The 26,552-nt window shown below is 37.3% G+C and overlaps 1 protein-coding gene across 19 annotated transcripts in view; it reads right to left on the reverse strand.

Moving 5' to 3' along the window:
* Positions 1 to 26,552, reverse strand: part of shot (dystonin-like protein short stop) — a 620,212-nt gene that overhangs the window by 353,221 nt on the left and 240,439 nt on the right. For 8 of the 19 annotated variants that reach the window (XM_081739920.1, XM_081739904.1, XM_081739962.1 and 5 more), the window contains exon 3: positions 729 to 818. In XM_081739920.1, coding sequence (XP_081596046.1) covers positions 729 to 818 — 90 coding nt within the window. Of the gene's footprint in view, positions 1 to 728; positions 819 to 8,478; positions 8,539 to 20,030; positions 20,049 to 26,552 lie in introns of all 19 variants that reach the window. The other 11 variants (XM_081739877.1, XM_081739864.1, XM_081739828.1 and 8 more) reach the window with 3 other exon arrangements.

A 26,552-nucleotide genomic window follows, 5' to 3' on the forward strand; every position in this document is an offset into this window, starting at 1 on the left:
AAAATTATTAGTTAATTTAATAAATACTACGAAGCCTTAAAACCCAGATATTCATTTTGAAACAACCTGTATAGTGTATGTTGATTTTTTTTTTGGGGGGGGGGAGTCAATGACGAACGAAAATATAAGAACTTCAAGAACACTCATATGGACTCGAAGTTGTCCGCCGCCAATTCAAATGATCTGAAATCGAACTAGCGATCCCTCTACAATGAAATCTTCGTTCTCCTTTACAAATACAAATTAAGCTCTTGGGTCATACACAAAATAGTTTTGTTAACCTCTAGGAAACAACATAGGGTGGTACACTCATGTCCAAAATTATTGTCGCATATGTTGTTGTAGGAATATAATTTGATAACAATTTCGTCCAGTATGTTAGTATGTGTATAAGCGGCAAAGACACGTATGTGGGAAATTTCGTGTCAAAAGAGCAGTAAATAAGAACAATAAAACGAAAATAAAAAAACTTTCTTGTCCATTTAGCAACATTTTGTTTTACTTATTCTAATTTTCGTATTTATAATTCTTTTCCTATGGAATTTACCATAAATATACATTTCCCGATTATACACATAGTATCAGTATTAAAAGTACCCTGCAAAATCATTATCAAATTATATTCTTACAAGAAGACAGTTATAGATATGCGACAATCATTTTCGACATGAGTGTACTTATATATATATATTAAATGAAAAGCTGTTTAAATTAAAAGGAAGACTTACTAGATGCTCTCCGGAGAGAACCTCCAGTAGAGAAATGAGATTGTGTCCATCTCGAAGATCTTCAAACAAGTCAGTCACGTGTCGATTTGCCTGAAAAGAAAGAATAAAATATATTTTAAAATTTCGTTTTTATGAATATTAATAGTAAAACTAATATTTCCAAACTGGGTTTCCATAGAAAAAAAACTTTTAAAAAATTACACATTGGCACCCATCAGAATTCTAAATGACATACACAGACTTAAGATACAGAGAACACCTAGTATGAAATCGAGTGGTAATAGTCTGGGATATATCTTCAATTAACAAGTACGATATGACAATTTACGACCTAACCTTTATAACTCAGGTACTTCTTCACCAGAAGATAGCATATTCAATACTAGTACTTTCTATTTCCTATGTTCTAGGGCAGTAATACAAAAACTGTTATCCTATTATTTTATAGTGCTATTTCCTATGTTCTAGGGCAGTAGTTCCAAAACTATTTTATATTATGTATTATTTCTCATGTTTTAGAGCAGTAGTTTCCAAAACTCTTACCCTTCGATATTATAGTATTATTTCCTATGTTCTAAACCAGTGGTTCCACAACTCTTACCCTTCTATTTTATAGTATTACTTCCTATGTTCTAGGGCAGTAGTTCCAAAACTCTTACCCTCCGGTATTATAGTATTTCCTGTGTTACAGGGCAGTAGTTCCAGAACTTACCCTCCTATTTTATAGTATTACTTCCTATGTTATAGGGGAGTAGATAAAAAAAAAAAACTTTTTTAACCTCCTTTGGGGTTGTCCTGTTTCTTCAAAGTAACTAATCCAATTTCCCACTAAAAAAAAATAGCTATGGTATTTTGGTCTTAACACTTGGTCACTTGCTCAGGGAACCTACGGGCATAGGGGTTCCATGCTAATCTGTACATGTCAAGAGACTTGATTATGCTACGTAACAGTCAAGATTAGGGTGGGGAACCTTTGTTTCAAAGGCACGTTGACAAAGCCTATTTCCGCCCCCCTTCCCCCGAAAAAAGCTGCGTATGATACTTTTCAATAGACCTAATTTTTGTAGTTATTTTAATTATTACTTGGTGTTATTTTATTAACTTACATGAAAACGTATAACACTCAGGAAGCACCCAGATGGGCCACCGGATACGGACTCATCTCCCAGAACTTCCTAACTCAGCATACATTTGTACACTTTCTCAATAGAATTATCCTTGTTTAAGGTTGGTTAAAAGGGACAAATTTTGCCGATAGATGTCACTACATTCTTCGTATCTCTCTCATGTATTTTTTTTTTTTACCTTTCACAAAAAAAAAAAAAATCACGATTTTTCTTACAAATTTCAGACTGACTTCGAATTTTTAGAGAAGGAACTTCATAACCTATTCAAGGCAACAATCCGTGCCGATTTAGAATTTTCTTCATTGTTGAAATGGCTTGATTGTTGAATTGGATATCCAAACCTTTAACCCTTTGGGGATCTCATGGTATAATTTGTACCATATGCGTTTTTCATGGTACATTGCGTTATTTCTCTCCTATTTGAGCTTTTTTTTTTTCAAGTCCAGAGGCATTGCAGAAGACATTACGGATGGTTTCACACCTTCCTGTGTCGAGACATAGGAGGTGATGACGTGATAAGTTTAAAATTTATATTTTCGTGTAATATTTTTTTTGGGGGGTTTATGTAAAGTATTTTTGGCGGGCTTATTTTTGCACGTAGAAGATTGAAATTTTGCACAAACATGCAGTCCACCGAGTAGTATTTACCAGATTTTTTCTTCAGATTTCTGCGTTAAAACAGGAGGGGATCCAGAGGGTCAAAAAGTTGAAAAAAGGGATATTTTTAGCCAAAAATCCCATTTTTCCTTATTTTCCCGCCTTAGATACACGATGGAGACAAGTGAATGGTACCACCTGAAAGGCAGTTCTATTCTGAAGAGAATGATGTGCGACACATGGCCCTAGGGTAATTAGGGAAGTGTCAGGGAATTTTTATCAAAATATACTTCTGTATAGGGGAATTTTGGACATTTCCGCTACTATTTTTGTGCTGGCTTATTTTTGCACCTAGAAGATTGAAATTGTGCACAAACATTCAGTCCACCGAGTAGTATTTACCAGATTTTTTTTTCAGATTTCTGCGTTAAAACAGGGGGGTACAGAGGGGCTAAACGTTGAAAAAGGGAAATTTTTACCAAAAAATTCCCTTTCACGGGATTTTACCGCCTTAGATACACAATGGGGACGAGTGAATTGTACCGCCTGAAAGGCAGTTCTATTCTGAAGAGAATGATGGGCGAAACATGACCCTAGGGTAATTAGGGATGTCTCAGGGAATGTTTAAAAATTTTCCTCTGTATACGGGAATATGGGACATTGTTGGTATATTTTATTTTTTGGCGGGCTTACTTTTGCATTTGGAAAATTGGAATTGTGCATAAACATTCAGCCCACCGAGTAGTATTTACCAGATTTTTTCAGATCTCTGCGTTAAAACAGGGGGGTCCAGGGGGGCTAAAAGTTGAAAAAATGATATTTAGACCCAAAAAAATCCCGTTTTTCCTCATTTTCCCGCCTTAGATACATGATGGAGACACGTGGGTCATACCGTCTGAAAGGCAGTTCTATTCTGAAGAAAATGATGGGCGAAAAGTGACCCTAGGGTAATTAGGGATGTCTCAGGAAATTTTTAACCTGAGATCATGGCGTTTTACGGTAATTTGGGGCATGGTGGGAATTCCTGATAAAATTTCTCCCGCCCTTGGTATTCAAGATAGAAACTTGAAATTTGGCACACACATTCAGTATACCAAGTACTATTTATCATATTTTTTTTAGAAGGCTACGTTCACACAGGGGCGCTCCAGGGGGGCCCAAAGTGCGAGAAAAAAAATTTCCCTCCGAAATTTTCCTTTTGACATAATTTTTCCGCTCCTGGTATCTGATATGAGCATGCAAGTGGTATCATTTGAAAGCCACCTCCATTCTGAAGAGAATGAGGTATGAACCATGATCCTAGGATAAATAGTGACGATGCAGTAGCTGCTTGACTGAAAGTCTAAAAAATAGCCCAAAAACCCCGGATCTCTTAAGGGTTAATAATATAACTATTTCAACAATGAACAAAATTCTAAATTTTAAAAAATCGTCACGGATTGTTGTCTTCAATAGGTTATGAAGTTTCTTCTGTAAAAATTTGAAGTCTCTAGGTTGAAATTTGTAAGAAAAATCGTGAATTTTCGTGAAAGGTAAAAAATACATAAGAGAGGTACGAACACTGCAGTGACATCTACCGGCAAAGCTTGTCCCTTTACACCAACCTTAACAAGGAAATAATTGATGTAGCATGAAAATTTTACCTTACACTTCATCTGTATTCTTTCTCTTATAAAACCACCTTAGTTCTATAATTTTATGCTGAAAATACAGGTGGAAGTATTTTCTTATATAATTTAGCATTTTCCTCCCAAAACCCAGACGGTCATACTAAATCTGAAGGTCGAATGAGCGGGTTTCCCATCCCTGGTCTAGATTGTACCCAACTATAAAATAATATTTGCAGCATAGTCCTTGTGTTGTTAGAGACTCGGGTTCGATTCCCGGCGGGAGTTCATGTGGTTCGGATTCCACGTTAATTAGTAGGTCCACGTCTCATATGGCCTCGCTGCTGAACAGAACGTTAAACTCAAAATCAACTCAACTCCTTGTGTTGTTAATAGACATTGTAATCTGCCAGCATAATATTAGGAAGGCACTGATTTTGAATGATTAGTACTTAAACATATCCCGCTCCCTACACACTCATATTTAAATATGCGATAGATATTGAGTTCTCTACAATGGGAACTTGTTGCTACGAGATTCAATTAGAATATAGTAAACAAGGTATAATTACATTTCTACAGACAGAAAAGCAAGCAAGCAAACGAATTAACAGTTTCGTTTTATTTGTTTACTAAACATGAGCAGCAAAAAGCATATTTCACACACAAATCAACAGAGCAACTAAATTAGAACAAAAATAATATTCTATATATAATATCCTGAAATTACCGAATTAGGGTTGTTAAACACGATCAAGCTTTCCCTTGAACTAATCTACCTGCGAAATATTTATTTATTTATAGTATTCCGTAACATTATGTGCATTTTTTTTTCATTTTCTTCCTCCTTTCGTTAATCCATTCTAAACTGTCTGTTACATCACATTGGGTTTGCTATTATTAGCAATGTGCCTGAGTGAGGGGCTGCTATTCCTGTACTTTTATACTGTATAATTCTTTTGTTATACGAGGGAAAACCCAAAATTAACTGGAATCGTACTCCTCCGCATCGTGTGCTTGTAGTACGCAGTTGCGCTTCTAAAGGGGCCTTGCCACGTTAAATGAATCTTGTAGCTGTCAAAAAAAAAAAAAAAAAAATCTTGAGATCCTACCATATTTTACTATGTAAATATAGTCTCGAAAGGAACACACAACATTAACCGACAAGAACGCAGAAGAAACTGTTGTGATTACGCAAACAACTTACAAAGAAAATGCTCTCAGTAAAACTTAAGTGTACGAATGGTTTGCTTCGTTTGGGGAACAACCATTGAAAATCAGCCCCGTTCCGGTTGATCTTCAAGTAAGTGAACAGAGAACAAAATCGCCAAAATCCGTGATCCCATCAAGAAAGATTGACCAACCCGAAGACTTATCAGGGTTATCCTGGAGCTCCATTTAGCTCATTTTGCACGACGATTTGGAAATACGACGACTGGCTGCTAAGTTTGTGCCTAAACTTCTCACCAAAGATCAAAGAGATCGTCGCGTGGAAGCCTGTCGTGCAATGAAGGACGCAGTCATAGACGATCCAGAGTTTTTAAACAAAATCGTCACACGCGACGAGACCAATCATACAGCGTCCTAGTGACGCAACCTCGTGCTTCAAATACACGATGCGTAGGAGTACGTTTCCGGTTATTTTTGGGTCCCCCTTCGTACATAACGTTGTTGCTGTATTGTTATGTTTAGGAGCGGCTCTATGCAGTGACAAATATACTAAAATTACTTAATACGCCAAAAGATAAGATAGATTGATTTGTCTTTACGTCCTTTGTCAGCAGAGAGGCTAAACAGGATGAGACCTACAGTTTAAAATCATTCGTCAGATCAGAACCACTGTAGTAGTCCATTTGATGACATTCCATCGAGAACAGAACCCGATTGGTTCGTTGTTTTCGAGTTTAATGTCCTTTCAGGTGCGTGGGCAGGCAAGATGTGGATCTGCAGCTTAGCATGGAATCCGAATCACATGACTTCCCACTGAGAATCGAAAGTGAAATGAAATAAAATCTTTAAGTTTTACGTCCCACGATTATGCCGGCTAGGCTAAAGGAAACAGTGATGATGAGAAATGAATTCAATGGTGGAATGATAAAGTGAAAGAAAACGGGAAAACCCCGAGAAAACCTACGGACACAAATGTTTGTCCACCACAAACTCCACTTGGCGCGAGCTGGGATCGAACTAGGGACACCATGCACCAGAGGTGAATGCTCTACCACTGAGCCACCGCCCCCCTTGGGAATCGAATCCAAGTCTCTCCGGCAGTGGATGCGTAGACATAAGGGAACTTGCTCTGGGATTCGAACTCGGGATCTTGTGCACCAAAGGCACCTGCACTAGCCACTAGACCTGCATACGAGTGCTTAATGGACCTAAAGAAATGTTAATATTATATGGAGATATTTGTAGAAAGGTTTGTATTTTCAATAAATATTTTGTTAACGTCGTATGAATTAAAATGTCAATATTATTTTAACTTAAAACTAGGTGAAACTGTGCTGTGTACACAGCATATCATTCCAATATGAGCATCAATTTCCATCCTACTTCCTCACTTTGTAAGTCAGTGATGAAAGGTCTTTCCGTTTGATAAAATTAGTTTCGTAAATAACTACAGAATCGAAGGACAATTTCAGTAGAGTTTTCAGTAAATTAAAAAGAATGTAATTTTTTGTACGTTCCAGTCATACCACTGTTATTTTCGAAATAAATTTTACCACACGGAAGTAACTTTTGTCGCTGACTGTACATGTCCCTTTATAGACACGAGTGAAGAACGGGAGGACTCACAAAAAGGGAGTCAACCGAAGGGGCTATAGAAGATGAAGGTATCATATTCCATTTTACGAAAAGATGAGTTCTGACGGTAAGTGAACGTCTTGTGTGTTATTCTTGCAACATAAAACTCCAATTATGTGATTCTTTGTCTGGATGAAGAAAAAAATGAAAATCAAATGAGAGCTTTCATTTTAACGCCCCACGATTATGTCCTTTAGGCTAAGGGAGACGATGATTAAGGTAAGTGTATGATGGAACAATTGGTAGAATGAAAATGTGGAAGGAAACGGAAGTACCACGAGAACACCCAAGGACACGACGCTGTCCATCACAAAATCTTACTTAGGCGGAGATCGAAACAGGGCTCTACCATTGTGTTATTGTGTCCCTCGTCTAGATGAAGAGATTGAGAAACTATGAAGAGTGTATGTTACGTAAACAAACTTGTGATCTCAATTTTGTTACCATATTCATCCTCTAGTCCCTTCAATTGCTATATATATATGCAAGAATTTTCAATTGTTACATTTTTTTTTTTTTTTTTTTTAATGAAACGAGACTTTTGAAATTGCCAGCATACAATTGGTTTTGCTATTCAAACATAAATCGCCTGCAATGTTTGTCAATCCGCTATACATAGCTCTTGTACTGGTTGTCTAACAAGACTGTCAACCTTAGCAACGCCCAAGCGACAATGTTAATCTTGTGGTCTCAAAACGAACTCCACAAACCGTTGAATTGAAAATTAACGGCACAATCCGCTAAAATTTGAATGAGAACCGGCAAATTTACACAAAATTTGGAATCGACTAGCGAAAAGGCACCTTTCCAGAGTTCGGTTTTTCGAGATCTCATTGACGAAAGGAATTGGTCACAAATTAAGAATTAGATTTCTGGGGCTTTCGGCACCTACGGCCATGCTAGCTTGTCAAGTATAAGGGATGAACTCCCTCGGCGATTACACTATTCGAGGAAAAGGAAGGCAGAAAGGATTGGGAAGGGAAGGAAGCGACCTGGAACCTGTATGTTAGGTACCATCCCGGTATTTGCCTGGTGTGAGTGAGGAAACCTCAGGAAAATAACTCAGAATGGCTGACCTGAAAAAGCTTTAACACTTCTTTGATCGAATGTCCCCACCGAAACAATTGGTCACAAATATATAAACGCAATATTTTAATATGTATATAAACTGAACTTTTTATTTTAGACCGTTGTTGGGTACGGTAAAACTTACATACTACGACGGATATTTATAAATTTCTGCAATCATCAGCTCCGTTGTCACAACACAAAATAATGTACCATACACAAGTAATTTTTTCTAAGCATGCTGAAAATCCACACAATTGTAAGGCATATACAAGCATCAACACTAACTCACAATTATGCATTCATTTACCGTTTTTTCTCAAACTACCAACTCCTTTCTACGTCTACGGAGAAGCAGAGGTGAGCGAGTGCCAGTCAGACTTTGTGCAAATGTTTTCATAACAAACAATACGTGAATTGGTGTGATATTGTGCACTCTTACTATTGTAAATGCTACAAAAAGAAATAAAGAGTGAATGGAAAATCCAAGCCACAAATACAGAGACGCCACAAAAAACACACATATAAAGCCACCACGTGACTTACTGTCGGGGAACAGCAGGGCACAGATGTGTTGGAGCAAACGTGAAGACACGTGTAGTAGGTCTGGAAACGAAACGGAAATGTATCACCCAAAACAGCCTCGCAAATACCTCAGCAACATTTTTTATACATTTTTTAAAAAAAAACATTCTAACTACAAATTTTAACATATGCTATATCGTATAAGTTATAAGGTACCTTCAAATGAAACAAATTAGGTTAATGGAGCAGCGGTTTTTATTTCCGCTTACAACAGTCATTTCCAATTGTCATATATTGCCAGTCTCACTCTCAGCAAACCACGCACAGAGAACAGGGAGTCCTCAGGAAACCTAGCTTTGAGAAAGGCAGTGGTGACAGACAAACAACAAATATCGATGATTTTGCAGAATACCACTCATAATTAATCGTACCTGGCAATACTTCTCAACACACATCTCAATGCCTCGTCTTTACCTCTTTTGCTCTTACAGTTTCTCTGTGTCGCTGCTCTGAGCGTGAAAGCTAGCTCCGACGTCAATATCGGCTACATGAAAATGATTTATCTATATAGTGACATATGAACGTTGTTTATAAGTTATTTACAAATGTCCGACGCAAGACCTCAGAGCAGCGACATAGAGAAACAGTACGAACCAAGGAGATGGAGAAGAGGTACGAGATGTACATGTTGAGAACTGTTGGATAGTGTACAAGTCATCATGGGTCTGTAAAGGATATTCGGAACACGGAGGTTCAGTGGCAGAGTGCTCACTTTGATGCGAAAGATCCCCCTGGTTCGATTCTACGCCATGAGAGTTTAGGATGGACAGCATTGTGTTCGTGGGTTTTCACGAGGTTCTCCAGTTTTGGCCCATATTTTCATTCCGCCAATTCTTCATATGATCATTCACTTTCATTAGTTATTGGTCTCCTTGAGGGTACAGGGCATACTCGTGAAACGTTAAGTAACAGATTTGCACGAAAAAAAAAAAAATCGTTCTCTGTCAACATTGCTTCGACTACGTAAAGTTGGGTCACAGTTGTAGATAAGGCCAGCGATAGCTATTTCCAATTTTAAGAGGCCCCTCCTCACGGCGAAATTAAAATACGGCTAATTTTACAGCAATTATGTGATATCTTCACATAAATAAAAGATAATCGAAAAGTGGAACAGGAGCTCACTGGAAATATTATTTTACATGTGATACTGTTAACACGACTCACTTATCTGCTTTCGATTTCCAGCCATTTAGAAAATCGTTGCGCGTTTCTAAATGGCTGGAAACAGAAGACTACTAGGTGACTCGTGATAACGGTATCTCATGCAAAATAGTATTGTGTAGGGCGCTCTTCTTCCACATTTCGATTAGCTTTTATCTATTTGAAGATATCACATAATTACTGTAAAATTAGCGGTGTTTTAATTTCGCAATGATCAGGCCTCTCAAGGCAACAATTTCTCAAGTTATTAGTTTGTGAGATTTTAGCCGAAGAAGTTTGCCGGTTCTTGTGAAATTGGTGAATCCATTGTCTTTCGCATGTTCTTACCTAAAGTGATTTAATTATCTTTTATATTGTTATACACAAGTCCAAAAAATATGAAAGTAATGGGGGATAAATCGGGACTATATAGTGCATGGTCCTGTTTGCTAACAAGCATTGGAGTATTCTCACTAGAATATTCGCGTTACAACAACTGGAGCTGTAAGAATCAAAACAATACCTTCTGGTGTCTTATTTTTAATAGTTTGGGGAAGAGCAATCGCGGAACAACTGTAGCACAGTCCTTCGTGACTATTTGAATAAAATGAAATGAAATCTTTAAGTTTTACGTCCCACGGTTATGCCGGTTAGGCTAAAAGAGACGGTGATGATGAGAGATGAATGAAATGGTGGAATGAAGAAATGGTGGAATGAAGAAATGAAGAATGAAAGGAAACGGGAGAACCCCGAGAAAACCCATGAGCACGGTGACTATTTGAATAAATCAACGAGTTATCTATATTTACGTTCATGCTTTAATGTACAAACGTACGTCAAGCATATTGGCCAACGTTGACACTTGGGCGCTACACCGTTCTCGTCATTAAAGCCACAATCTGTCACTTATTTTTGCTAAATACACCTTGTGTCTGTATTCCATTTGAAAGTACCTTATATAACTTTTAGCAGAAAACAATCATAATGATACATTACTACTACATCATACACATATCGAATGTTTTGTAACCACCACCATTTAAACCAAAAGCGTGATGCTTGGAAATTTTCAGCATTTTGGTTTCCTGCATCAAAACATAACCGAGCAAACACCATTTACTACACATGATCAATAACATTAAACAAAACATGCACTTTCATATACCAACAAGGTTCACTTTTTTTTTTTTTTTTTTGAAAATATTTAAAAAGAAATGTATTGTGGTAATTCCACAAATGACTGAACAAATGCGCTGTAGTACCTGTTGATTAAAAACACTTGAAAATTATGCGATAAGAAAATCACAGTCTTAAGTCTTTCACGCATACTACGAGGAAAGTCAAAAATTTTCCGCAATTTTGACATAACTCTTTTTACATTGTTCATACAGACCTCTGCCTTTTTTATTTTATTGTTATGCTGTTGTGGTCATGCTATGAAAGTTTGATCCTAATTCCTCCATTTCTCTTCCTTAAGTTGCAGATAGATCATGGCCGATCAGTTAAAAGTTTGCACCAAAGGGGAACAATGAGCAGTGATCTGTTTTCTGTGGTCGGAAGGTGTATCAGGGGCTTCAATCCATCAAAGACTTTCGCCACAATACGGGAGCAGTGTCTTGCCGCACTGGAGTGTCTACGAATGGATTGAAAAATTCAAAAATGGTCGCACAAAGAAGAAGCCGGAAAACCATCTACGGCTACAAACTATGATAACATTGAGCGTGCACATGACATGGTTCTCTTAGATAGACGAGTGACTATTGATGAAGTGGTAAATCGTCTGGAAATTGGTTATGGTCAGGGCCGTCGATTCACTTCGGACAAAACTGAAGGACACGGTTCACGCCTAGCTCGCTGCTCATCCGAAAACCTTTTTTCTACCTTTTTTCTAAGGGCATCAGCAAGCTGTGCAACGATGAACCAAGTGCGTTGAAAAGAAAAAGGACTAAATATTGACAAAATAAGGTAAATTTTCAATTTGTATTACAAAAAAAGTTATAGCTACATTGCGGATAATTTTCGACTTACCCTCGTATATATATATATATATATATATATATATATATATATATATATATATATATATATATATATATATATATATATATATATATATTCATGAAACATTATAAAATCACTAATTAACACATTTTACATGAGTTTAGAAAATCTGGAGAAGTTCCAAACCTGATTTCAAAGGTTCGACTAATAGAAGGAGGTAACACTAAGGTATAAGTCTAGGCGCCAAGAAAAAAAAAACACAATCAATATTTTATTCCAAGTTGCTAAGCGAGAGAAAAAAAATAGTCTCCAAATGGTCTATAAAAATCCTGTTTGTTATTGATACAGTAAAACTCTTAAGTATTTATTTTTATTTTTGAACAACAATAGAAGAGAAAAAGAAAGAATACTAATAGTGAAAAAGATCGAATTCGAAACCAATTGAAGGGGTAATTTGGATAAGGGCGTATCGATCTATTTCCGGTAAAATAAGATACACATATTTTCTGGAAGTTTGAGCACGTCCGCATGTGTCTAGGTGGTGTTAAGGTAATATCTCTGCTCCGTAGCGAACGCCTGTCTAAAAATAATGTGTGAATACATTGGTTAATTGGATAAGGGCGTTTGTTTTTCTGCTCTCCTGAAAATTTTAAGAATTGCTAATTATGCCCTTATCCAAATTTACCCCTCAATTAATTTACACGCTTCATCTGGCCCCTCATTCACTCACTCACTCACTCACTCACTCTCACTCTCTCTCTCTCTCTCTCTCTCACACACACACACACACACACACACAAAACGATTTTTGATTATCTGTCCGTCCGTTCGTCTCATGTTAACACGTTCATCATCATACCATTCGAAATATCCGCACCAAATTTTAAACTTAAATTTCCCATAACATTTTGTAGTTTTTTATTTTTTAAAAATTCTTCCTACCTTCAAAATAAGGATACTGCAAAATTTTTTAAAAATGTGATTTTCTCAAAAACAACTACTACGATTTTATTTATATTTCAAGTATCAATATTTCTTAACTCTATCCTGTGGTGAGTTGTTTTCGAACTATTTTCTCAAAAATTGCTCGGGTGATTTCATGAAAAAAAAAAAAAAAAAAAAAACTTAATACTGGGTAAATTACTTCTTACGAAAATATTTACAAGAGATAGCTTAGTCTTTCTTTTTTAAAAAAAAAAATTCTTTCAAAAAGGACATATGATTTTGATTATAATATTATAAACAATAATTTCATTAATAACCCTAATACACGACTTAAGCCATTTCTTATGAGAAAAAAAGATAGAACAGGCCGGTAACCAGCCCAAAAATGTAGGGGGTCCGGCAGAAGTGAGGAGGGGCCAATCCAACCATATTATCGATCATCATTATATTATAGTTCATTTGTAAGTCTACCCTGAAAATTTTAGGGGGCTAGCAAAAATTTAGGGGAGCCGGACCCCCTAGACCACCCCTGGGTACGGGCCTACAGAGAAAGAATCCACAAGGAATAATTTACTTTTGGGGGGTCCGTTTTCTTCAGGTGAAGCTTTCCGAAAACAGGTCATAATTTTATTTCCCAACAAAATATTTCGTTAATAAATACAGCATAACACGATTTAGTGTGTGGGACTGAAGTGAAAAAGAGTTTAGCGCGGTAGCCCGTACCTTCTATTTAAATGGATATTTCAATACTGGAATTCTTTAGTTAATTCGGTGGTAAATAATTTTCATGGATTCTCATATGGTGTTCAAAATATGAAGATCAAACTGGCATGGATACTATATGAATATAATGTGAATTCAAGTTCAGTTATGTTCTGAGTTCTAGTACAGTAAATATATGTGACAGCGCCACGTCATTCCATATACAGTGTGTCTCAAAAGTCCCTGACATAGAGAACTCTGTTATAATCAGGGTTACAATAAAATGCAAGAGGGGAAAATGTCTCCAAGTATGATATTATTTTAAAGTGAAGTATTTGTTTTCAAAATCGGACGAGCCGTTTGGACTGTACATTCTTCATGTGCCCAATCTTAAATTAAAATGCAACGTTGGCATTTACCTGGGGCTGGAAGAGGGAAGGACGGGACAGGAGGTGGACAAATTTTGTAAGAGTACGGTGAATAGGGGCATGTTTTAAATAAGGGCTGGCCATAGACGCGTTAGCATAACAGATAGTAACTTCATTCACTTATGTTGTGGATCCAGGTAAATGGCAACATTGAATTTTCATTTAACATTGGGCGCGTAAAGAGTGTACAACCCAAACGACTCGTCCGCTTAAAAAAAAAAAAAAAAAAAAAAAAAAAAAAAAAAAAAAAAATCTTCACTTTAGATTGAAAACGTCATATTTGGAGACGGTTCCCCCTTTTACATGTTGTTATAGCTCTGATAATAACAGCGTTACCCTATGTCAAGGGACTTCTGAACCAACCTGTATATTTATTTGTTTATTGATTTTTTTTTTTCTGACGAGCATATAGCAAAAAATCTCTTCAACAAATCAATTACGTTGTGCGCGATGAGCTTTCCTTCTACTTTATTTAATGAATATATGGTTAATAGATTTTGGAATAAGAGTGCGAAACAGAAACCACATCTAAACAATAATTGAACAAAGTGGGTTGCACAATAACTCAATTACTATAATGAATGAAACGAAGGTACTTCTCCAAAAATTTAATTAGTGAAGTGGAAGTAGGGAGAGCTCGAATGAAATAATGATCCTACCTCTAACAAACTAATAGTAAAAGTGCTGAAGTGGTGTCGCTAAGGGCTTATTAAAAAAAAAAAAAAAATCCTTTAAATAAATAAACTCGTTAAATGAACGAGGGTGAAACACAGAACACACCAGGGCGTCTCGCGTCGATCAACAGATGTCGAGGCAATTATAAAAACCAAACAATAATAAAAATCATTTTTCCTCCCTTTCAATTAATGAGAAACTCTTATCCATTTCGAAGTCATGTTTATCTTCTAGAAAAGAGCGTGCACTTTTGGCACATGTGGTCTCGAGTTCAATTCCTGACGGAACATGATAGGATTTTAGATTTCTGCACTTTCGGCATCTATGGCCATGCTTAGCCCATCACGTATGAGGGATGACGTCACTCGGCGATCACACTATACGAGGAAGGGGAAGGAAGCAGGGCTGGATTAACCCATCTGCAAGCCCGGGGCTAGAAAAAAATGTGGCGACTGCTGAGTTTACTTAATAACATTTCTGTGAAAGTACAGTAGAAAAGTTAAAGGAATATGTTTCATATTTTTGGTCATATTTTATTGTATGAAGATGATTGTATCTTCATGATTCTTTTTATATAGTCAGTTGATAATTTGATCAAAGTGAAGGCCCGGGGATATAGCACCCTAATCTAATGTCCTCTTAATCTGGCCCTGGAAGGAAGAAAGCGACCTGGGACCTATATGTTAGGTACCACCTCGGCATTTGACTGGTGTGAATGAATAAAACCTAGGAAAACTTCATTCAGGATGGCTAGCCTGAAAAACCGTTTTACACTTTTTCGAATTAGTGCCCCCACCGGGAATCGAACCCAGGACCGCTCGCACCCAGGAAGGCGAGAGCGTTACTACGCTACGCGGGGTCAACCTGACCGAACAGTCTTAAAATTTGAACGTATTATACGGTAGTCTGGGTCTCACCTTTAAAACGGTAGGTCCACGTCTCATACAGCTTTAATGATGAAAAGGTGCACTAAAATTTAACAAATTAAATAGCTATTTCATTGTAATTTTAGACTCTCATTAATTAACAAATAAACCACCAGACACTTGTTAAATATAATACTTAACTTCCATATTAAGATAAGGGTAAGTAGGTAAAGGAAAAGGAACTATAGGACAACTGATCCTTTCTTTCTTCCTTTGTCGGTTGGTATGAGAAACAAAAGATGGAAGGTTTATTCACATGATTTCAGTGTCCCAGGAATTGGTTTCACTTTTGGCACTATCCCTCTAACACTTTTAGATCCCCATTGCTTGGAATACAGAGTTTTACATTATAAAAGAAAAAAATGAAATTAAATCTAAGTTTTACGTCTCACGGTTATGCCGACTAGGCTAAAGGAGACAATGATGATGAGAAATGAATGAAATTGTGGAATGAAGAAAGTGGGAGAATTCCGAGAAAACCCACGCACACGGTGTTTGTCCACCACAAAGTACACTTGGCGCGAGCTGAGTTCGATCCAAGGAACCCAAGCACCAGAGGTGAATGCTCTACCACTGAGCCACCGCGACCCTCTACATTATAAAAGGAAACTCGTTAAGAAAAAAATACTAGATTTTTATGCTATCCTTGACTCTTACATTCTGGAGAGTTACATAACATTATAGATATTAACGTAACGGACAGACGGAAATGTTTTTGCATTATGTCTTGGACTACACAAACAGGGGTGCACCCATGTGGGTGTGCATTATACTAGTCAATTCGGTGGAGGTTTCTTTCCTCAAGGAAACTAATCGGATGTTGCCTTTTTAGTGTCTGTTTCTTTCTACATTCCACATAATTTGTAGAAGCATCTTTCGTGTTGTTTTGTATGATATTCCAGGAATAACAACGAAAAACAGTCATTGACCTAAATATTAATTGCAACAATATTACCCTACTCGCATACAAATGCCATTCAAACCAGATTGGGCAAAAACGGGCAACACTTGGTCTGTTTCTCTAACAGATATAACTCTAGACTGGATATACTATAACATCCCCTACTATCACATCCAACATACAACAGAACTAGACTCGGATGGACTCAAAATAAAAGTCTACATGAAATTCAATATAAAGTATACCAATTTTGGTTTTCGATCTAATTGTATTTATCCTCATATTGACTGGCACATGAAAGCATATTAGAGTTCTACGTATGTGTCACGAAGAACGAATGTTAACAATGCTCTGCACAATCATTATTGACGCCTAAGAACGAATCATTATTTTGTTTTCACATCATGAACTTTGCGTCCGCTACCGGGCTGGATACATGACCTTCCACCGACTTTAGTCTTTCATAGTGGTACTAACTGTAGGCCCAGCCCTTAGAAACTGCACGAAAACTACTTATTTCTGCAAACCTTACATCTTTCCTTATTAAATCTGTAAAGTCTTTCATATTTGTAATAATTTGGAATTTTGAGTTTTGGAGGATGTCTGGACCACTCTCCAGTGATAAGATTAAGACTAAGTTTAAAATGGCTAACATGAAAAATCAGCACACCATCAACTCTATTATTTTTCTAATAATAAATTTCACTTATAAACTAAAATATTAAGATTCAGTGTATACTGAAATCATAACTTCAAGATTCAACTAGTAGTTTTAAAATTGTATATTACTTTCTAATTATCTTTAAGATGCAAAAACTAAGGAACAAATTAAGATGCGTTAATATTAGGTAACAACGTCCTTCAGCGGCTACACAGAATAAAAACATTAGCCGTCATCGTAGGTACAAAATCACTCATAATTACTAGCTATAAAACTTAAGCCATGACACTTGATACTGTATATCCTTGCAACATTGCTGGATGCTACCATGCACGAAACAACAGTACCAACCTACCATAAGTAAGCTATTAACATGCAAAATAACATTACTGCATTTCATGTAATAATAGTAATAATAATGTTCATACTAGTATACAAATTAATGTAATGAAAATTACAAATAAAAATAAACTAAACCGGATATCCCTTCTTCTCTTTTAGATCTTTGTTAGCCCGGCAATTCAACGAACTTCAATTGCTTTCAGAATTATAGGATCTACGCATACGTTTAAAATTGTGTGGGTGTGTGTGGGGGGGCGGAATCTTCAGGAATAACATCTTGAACTCTGTCATTCGCATTGTTAGTTCAACCTTGTGTGATTGTACTTTACGAACTTATCTCCCCAGAATTCTATCCTTCACACTGTCAGACTGCCCTCATGAAATTTTCGAATTATGTTTCAAGTTTTCTTCGAACGCTATCGGTTTCGTTGTTCGTTTACTTTGATGATGAAATTATGCTGTATTAAACTTTTCCTCTGAATGCTATCTCCCTCAAAATCAATTTATGGTTGTGGGATTACATTGTATTAACTTGTCAAAGAGGACGTGGCATATAAACACAGTCGATCGTTCCGTTGACGACGGGTGTGGTATATAAACAGTCATCCCGTTAATGACGGTAGTATATAAACCACAATCGATCATCCCGTTTAGGACGGGTGCGGTATTTGAACACAGTCGATCAGGGTCTGGTATATAAACATCTGGACGAAGAGAAAGCCTTGTTTGCATTTAATTTGTAAAATATGTCAATCGATACCCAATTATAGGCTTGAGTGGCTTTTAGACTTGACCATTTTTCTTTGTTTCTTTGAGGGAAGATTGATAGCCGTCGCTGAACTGTTAAATATTTTCCTGAATATTATATTCATAAGTTGACCCTTATTAATTAACGGTATCTTAAAACTTTTTCCTGAGCGTTATATTCATCCAATTGATCCTCATAGCCCAACGCTATGTTAAACTGTTCAGTGAAAGTGTTATTCTTGGCGCCAATTTGCCGTCAGAATTTTGCTATGTTAAACATTTTCCCCTAACCTCTATCATTCTAAACATAAATTTATCCCAACGGAATTACAATATGTTCAATTTTATCTTAATGTTATCATTCTCCCCATCAGTCTGCTCTCGTGAAATTTACCTGTATTCCAGTTTTTCTTCTATCTTGTCATTCTCGTCATTAAAGTTTACCATCGTGCAGTTACGTTATATCAAACGTTTCTCTGGCTTCTTTTTTTTATCATTCTTACCATAAATTTATCCATGTGTAATTACGCTGTGCTCAACTTTTCCCTAAATGTCGTTTTTGACATTAGTTTGCTCTCATGAAATTACGCTATGTTCAACTTCTTCCAGAATGCTAACATTTTAGTCGTTAGTTTACCTTTGAGAATTAAGCTGCATTCAAAATTTCTCCGAATGCTACCACATTTGTTAAATTATTGTTATTCTCGTGCAAATATGCTGTACAAAAATTTTCTGCAAATGCTATCTTTCTGTCAGTAGTTGATATATTATTATTATTTATTACGTATTCTGCCTTGTGGCAGGTCCTGGGACTAATGTGGTTTATTTATTTATTTATTTATTCACGTTTAGGCCTGGATATGTTTCTTCCACATTTCTTGACCTTCAGCTTCCTATTTTAATTCCCAACATATTCTTCTATTCTTCAAATCATCGATCAGTTATTCTTACTATTCCTCGTTTTCCTTCCATCTTTCCTTCTATGGCGGTATGAAGAAGTCAATTCCTTTCGCAAGACGTATCCAATCCAATTGGCTTTCCTACGAAGGATGCTCCTAAAGGTGCCCTCTTCTCCTTTATCAGTTTTAAAACATCTTCGATTGTTACTCTCTCTCTGTCCATTTTATCTTCTCAGTCTTCTTCCAACATCACAGTTCGAAGCCCTCTAAATATTTCACTGTGTTTTTATCCGAATACTATATATAATTTTTACCATTAATTTGCATTTAAAACATGAATGAAAATATTAAATAAGCTCACATAAGAAACAAACCAGAATAATAAAAACTATGATTTATGAATTGAAATGAAATTTTTAAGTTTTACGTCCCACGGTTATGCCGGCTAGGCTAAAGGACACGGTGATGATTAGAAATGAATGAAATGGTGAAATGAAGGAAATGGGAGGAAACGGAGGAACCCCGAGAAAACCTATGCATACGGTGTTTGTCCACCACAAAGTTCACATGGCGCGAGCTGGGATCGAACCGAGAACGCCATGCACCAGAGATGAACGCAGACTGCAATTCATGAACGAAGACTTAATGATATTTTTTCACATGAGAATGGAAACAACATTTGAAAAACTGAAGACGAGGTTTCTCCGGTTAGGAACAAACTTATGGCGTAATTTAGATCGGAATATCTTTAGATAATACGCTTATCGATTTTGATTTCGGTTGTGTATGTTCAGATTCTGCTAAATCATTCACTACCGTTCCTAATTCACAGACAGGCTAAAAATTAGGCTTACTTAGTAAAGAACCTTACTAAAACTAATTGACTGCACATAATAAACGAATTAAAACTATAAACCAAAATAAAAAGCTCCAATAGTAACACAAATACTGGTTCCATTATGCAATTCAACGTACTCTTTAGATTTAAAAAATATGGTATGCGACATACCAATTACAGTAAATAAATACTGTACTTTTGAACCGAAGAAAAATGAGAGAGTTAATACAATAATTACTAGAAACAATACATGATAGTCTTTCATGCATAGAAAGAAGTACTGTATTAAACCCATCTACTATACCAACCTTCATGTATCTCCAATGCTGGCAGCATGAAAAACAGTAAAAATATTCCGTAAGTATTTTTAAGAAAACAAATATTTAAGTAAAAAAGTCTTATTAAAAAACACAGATGTAAATCTCTCTAGTACTACACAAGATGATTTTGTAAAATTACACTTTCATAAGGTCGTACTTCCGTAATAATATTGCAGTACAGGAATGTACTCCACTATAATTTAAAGTAAATCTTCGAAAAGTTTCACTTAGTAATAAGCACTCAAATGTGGGCTTTCTCTGATGAGTCCGTACAAACGTCTACCTGAATCTAACAACCTTTTCAGACATATAAAGTAACCGGTTTCTTCAAAATACTTTTATCTGGTATATATTCGCGTTACTCGGTGGAATCATGATGTCGAAGTGATGCATCTCTTGTACGAGAGGTTCCTGGTTGGATCCCATTGCCATGCAAAAACATGAAACATTTCAGTTTAACGTCCCACGATTATGCCCTTTAGGCTAAGGGAGACGGCAAATGAATAATGATGGTAGAATTGGTGAAATGACAGGGTTGGAGGAAACGGGAGTATCCCGAAAAAACCACGGACACAACGTTGTTCACCACAATTGGTCGGGAATCGAAGCAGGGACCTCATGCATCAGAAATAAGCGCTCTACCACTGAATCACATTGCCCCTCTTCGTGAAAGGGGCCACGAAGGTGCCATGCGAGTTCGTGGTGCACAACATCGTGTCCCTGGGCTTCCTCAGAGCTCTCTCGTTTTCTTCCACACTCTCAGTCCACCAATAATTTCATATTCATTTATTTTCATTGATATCCAACTCCTTTGGACTACCGGACATTAATTTGGAACGTCTCAAAGATTTTTTTTTTTTTTTAAGAACAAAGAGAAGTCAAGGGTGTAGAGGTAGGAGTTAAAGTAAATATAAGATGGATATTCAGATCAACGATTTACCTAACGTTGTTAGGATCATTAAGTCTAGGAGGCTCAGGTGAACAGGGAATGTGCCCAGAGAGGAACAACCTAGAAACTCTTTCAAAATTTTAATTGGAAACCCACTCAGAGAAAGACCATTGGGAAGATCTAGCAGCAGATGGGAGGAGGACAATATTAAGATGGATTTCGCAGAAGTAGGATCACAAAATAGAAACTTGATCCAATTAGTTAACGACATAAGTCAATGGAGAGCATCTGTAAACGCGGCACTGAACCTCCGGGTTTCACAGACCATAGACTTACAGCGTTTGCACACGTCCCCGGCAATGCCGGAACCGGAATCGGGGCTGCTTTGCATACGCGGCCGGCAAAACCGGTCCCGGCTTCGGCAATGTCGGTACCGGCGCTGCTTTGCACACACATCCCGGTAATGCCGGTGCCGAGAAATAGTTTGAGTTTGAACGTGAAGAAGAGAACCTGAGTCCAGGAATAAACAGACGATATGTCACTCAGTCCACAATCGTACTATGGAACAAATGCCAGACTAGACACAGAGTACATTAATATTTTTATTATGAGCTATAAGTTAAATCAGCATGCAACCACAAGACTGGAAATTTTCATGTTCTGTCTGTGCTTTTTCAAAAATGAAATCAAATCTTTAAGTTTTATGTCCCATGGTTATGTCGGTTAGGGTAAAGGAGACGGTGATGATCAGAAATTGATAAAATGGTGGAAGGAAGGAAATGGGAGCGAACGGGCAAACCCCGAGAAAATCCACGAGCACGGTGTTTGTCCACTACAAGGTCCACACGGCAGAAGCTGGGATCGAACCAGGGATCCCAAGCACCGGAGGTGAGCGCTCTACCACTGAGCTACCGCGCCTCCTTGTGTTTTTTAGTTCTTTCTGTAGTTGTGTTTTAGTTTTTATTTATTTTAATTTTATTTACAACCTTTGTTATGCTTGGGAATGCCTACTTCTTCGACATGGCCAATCATCCTGTATAATTAATCTAATATTGCAATTATAACTAGCTAGCTGATTCCCCTCCCTTCTGTCTCATCTGCCTCGTACGAACAATCAATACAGAAAGCAGAAGAACAACAAGGAAGGAGGAAAATATTAGGTAACATCACACAATCTCTTCCCTCACCGCAATTGTTGACTTTATAACCTTATTTGCGTTGTGAGTTCATCGCCCAAATAAATTGACAGCTGTCAATTACGCCCAATGGACGACCTCAATAGTTAAATAACGACTGATATGATAAAAAAAAGAAAAGTAAATTACGTTGCTGCAGTCTAAACTTGATGGCGGAAGGAAGTGATGCTACGATTTTTTTTATTTATTTCTCATTAAGTTTCCCAATATTAGTTCTTTCTCCCCGTCGTCATTATCTAAAATTTCCAACACGTTCTTGAGAAAGCTTGTCAATAGTTAACTTGTTAAAATATGTTTTCTTTAAACACATACGCTAAGCAAGATTATTCATGCTGAACGTTTGCTCATATTCTAAGTAAGGCAGATATATAACATATAGTATATTTTGTGTGTATATATTACGATAAGAATACGATACTAATAGGCTGATATTTGTACTCTTCTCTTTACAAAAAAAAAAAAAAAGAAAAGAAAAGAAAAGAAAAGAAAAAAACAATATGGTACCTTTTACGTTTTAGTGCCTACTTTCTAGGTACTAGGATAGTGTCTTCATTATTCGATTAAAAAAGTACAAATAACGTTTTTTAGTTCGTTTTTCCAACCATAGAGGCATTGTAGAAGACGTTACATACGGTTTCACGCCTTTCTGCGTTGAGGCATATGGTATGGTGATGCCATAACTTGAAACAAAGGAATTTTAAGGCATATTTTTATTGTTTACTATACCTTTTACTATACCTATTATTTTATTATGCTCTAGGCCTATTATTTTCTGCCTAGAGACTGAAATTTTCCACACACATTCAGTGTACTCCTTAGTATTTTTCAGATTTTGTTTCTAGATCTCTGTATTAAAACAGGGGAGTCCGGAGGGACAAAAAAGTAAAGAAAAAAGGTATTTTTAACAAAAAAATCCCTTTTTTCGCGATTTATCCGCCTCAAATACATGACTGAGACATGTGAATGGTACCGTTTGAAAGTCTGTTCTATTCTGAAGAGTATGATGTACGAACCATGACCCTAGGATAAATAGGGATATCTCGGGAAATTTTTATATCACATCCGAGTCTTTTTGAGTAATCTGGAGCATTGTGGGGCTCATTGGTAAATATTTTTCCTCCCCTTACTATTGAAGATAGAATTTTGAAATTTTGTACACATACTTAGTACACCCCTTACTATTTTTTAGTTGATTTTGAGATCTGTGCGTTAACACAGGGGGGTACAGAGGGGCTAGAAATTTGAAAAATTCAGAAAAAATCCCGATTTCTCTCAACATTTACTGCCTCAGGGACATAATAGGGAAATGTGAAAGGCGCCGTTTGAAAGGCTGCTCTATTCTGAAGAGAATGAGGCACGAATCATGATCCTAGGGTAAATAGGGATGATGCTGTAAATGCTTGACTGAAAGTCTGTAAAGCCAAAATTTAGAAAAGACCGGCGCTCATTTCACGTGAATCTTGGGGTGGGGGGATGACTGAGTAGTTGGAATTTAGCATCCTTTTTCATCACCAAGGGTGTATTTGACTGGACCTCCGACTTAAAGCGTGATCCAGACAAGTGTTCAGGCTTGTATCCGAGGTACGGTACTCCCACCGGAAATCGAATCCCAAACTACAAGCATAAAAAGAAAGGCGCCTTAGCTATTTTTTTTTTAAAATTTATGCATCTCTTTAACTTAATCCCATACGTCAGAAACACAAACCCGAAACAAGGAGGATAATTTTAAAATTCACATGCTATTTAGCAGTGTTGCCGATAAGACGATTAAATTCTAGTCTCGTCTCGAAAACGATAAGAGAAGTACCCTTTTGAATTATGGAGACGAGATGAAAAATATGACAATTCGAAGAGTCAAGAAATTTCATGAGTCTCGTGCGTAACACTCCACGTCTCAATCTCACATTGTGTTTAAGGGTTACATAATTCATAGTATATAAAACCAAACTAAACTAAACCACCTGGCGTAGCGGCCCATCTGTGGGCCTAAGCCTGCTCCAGCACCATCCGCTGAACTACGTTTAGTCTAGCGGCGAGCAGATGGTCAGCGCGCTGCGACGCCCTGTCTCTAAGTACCCGGCTATTTGAGGTGATCGCAACGCGTATTTATTGCTCATGCGTACTCTTGGAATACGCTGACCATGTATTTAAATGTAGATGGCTAATCATAAACGCGAAAGCAATAAAATCGCTGAGAAAACGTCAGTTCGAGCGTATTTGGTGCGGGTCGGAACAATAGACCGCCTGCTGTTTAAAAGGTTTCAAAAGGAAAGGAAAAAAAGGGAAGACGTGTTGCCAGGCAAAGGGATTGTAGCAAGAAACAGCTGCTTGGAAGATGGTTTGAGCAGAGTATTGGAACTCTGCTATTACACACCTGGACCTGGCAAAAAGACCTGGAAACCCCGACTAGCTCATAGTATGATTTACACATCTGGCGAAAATAAAATTACTGAATAGCCACTTTGGCCGCGTTCGCTACAGGGGGTAACGCTTTCTCAAATAGCCTAGCGCTAACAGGCAGATCAGAAGCTTTCTAAACCTAGTGGCCGTCATGTCCTGTTTTCACGTTACTCCGCAGTGCCGCTGCCTCGCGACGCTGGGTGGACGCCGAAAATTGGGAAGTACCGGCCGGGAATCGAACATGGGACATGAGTCCATTGTTCTATCTACTGTACTACTATGTTCCCCACATGATTCATTCGTAGCGTAGTCGCTAACGCTCTCACCTTTGGTGCGAGCGATCCTGGATTCGATTCCCGGTAGGTAGGCCTATACTTTTGATTAAAAAAAAGCGTAACAGCTTTTTCAGGCCAGCCACCCTGAGTGAGATTTTCTTGAGTTTTTCTCATTCACCAGGCAAATGACCGGATGTTACGTAACATAATGATCCCACGAGGCTTCCTTCTTTCCCCATTCAGTTCTTCCTTCTCTACTTACACGAATAGTATGCTCGCCGAGGGACGTCATCCCTCACATGGGACGAGCTAACATGGCCATAGATGCCAAAAAAAAAAAAAATCTTATTTCCTGATCTTTTATAGTTCTAGAGTACGTTTGTTTTATCTTGGCACACTCCCCGCCAGTGCACTTGGTTGGCTTGTACAGTATTTTCTGCTAGCACTCATGTGAACACTTTAATCCAATAGACGTCTTATTGGTTTTGTCGTGCAGATGACGTTACTTGTCAGCCAGCCCATCAAATGAGGTCATTGTTACTTGGTGGGTATTTGAAGTGCTTAGTTGCCACACGCGAACAAGTGTGTTACAGTGATTTGTGTGGCGTTTTGCTGTTTCCTATCGTATTTAACTCTTCAACTTATATGTGGCAACAACGTGTTGCAGACAAATCCATCCTTTACGCGGGAAGCGTGCCAAGTAAAAACAAACGTACTCTAGACTCTGCACTCAAATTTCTGAGTTCCTTTCGTTTCACACAACTCCTCAAGCCCAAAACTATATTCTATGCGACTTTAGAACCGCTATACGCTTTCCATTTCGAAAGCAGGTAGTTAACATTAGGGTCATGAAGCACATTTTAATCAGACCAATCGTTTAGACACGAATATATATTAAGTTGCAGTTAAAACCAGTCAGCCTAAGGAGCCATATAATTTCCCTTACAAGGCGCCGCATACAAGTCTTTAATGGGTCAACTAAGATCACTTTAATGGGTCAACTACGATCAATGTCATAAGTTGCTTCCTTACTGCCTTACATACACATTGTTATTTCTTAACAGCATGCAAATTTCCTTTCTTTCTAACTACTATACATTTTAATTGGTGAATACGGAACTGCAACTCTTGATCGGTATCCAGTTTCACGTTTCGTTCTGCGTATAAAACGCTGAATTATCTGTTTCATAATTATCTTTTGGTAATCATATGCATACGTCTATATTCAAGCATACGCCTACATAGAAACTGTCAAAAAGTTACACAATAACTCCAGACTTTGACGATTATTTAACGTTAAAAGAAAAAAATCATGTTACACACAAGAGCGCCGATCCTGGGGAGGCCAGGGAGCCCAGGCCCCCATGTTTTTCCCTAAGTTTACTGTTTAGTTACAGCAAAAAGTTTATTCTTACTAGAACATAATATTCTTTAATGAATATCTTTTAACGTTAAACAAATATAGTTAATTCTCTAATTGCAGGGCCTGCCATCACAATGACTATGTAAACTGTTACCGTATATGTATTTTTAATATATGTATTTACAATATTTGGCATAACTTGAATTCAATTTGTCTTAAAATTCTTATATTTCCCTTCTTAGACCCTTGCCTGCAACCAAACATACCTGAATACCCCCCCCCCCCGCAGAGTTAGAGAAATCGGCGCCCTTGATTACACTATTAAACATTAAAACATACAGTAGACTACCGATTATCTGAGGTAATTGGGACTAAACCTACATCAGA

The sequence above is a fragment of the Thermobia domestica genome, chromosome 2 (assembly GCF_964235325.1).
Source record: "Thermobia domestica chromosome 2, izTheDome1.hap1.1, whole genome shotgun sequence".
Taxonomy (NCBI): domain Eukaryota; kingdom Metazoa; phylum Arthropoda; class Insecta; order Zygentoma; family Lepismatidae; genus Thermobia; species Thermobia domestica.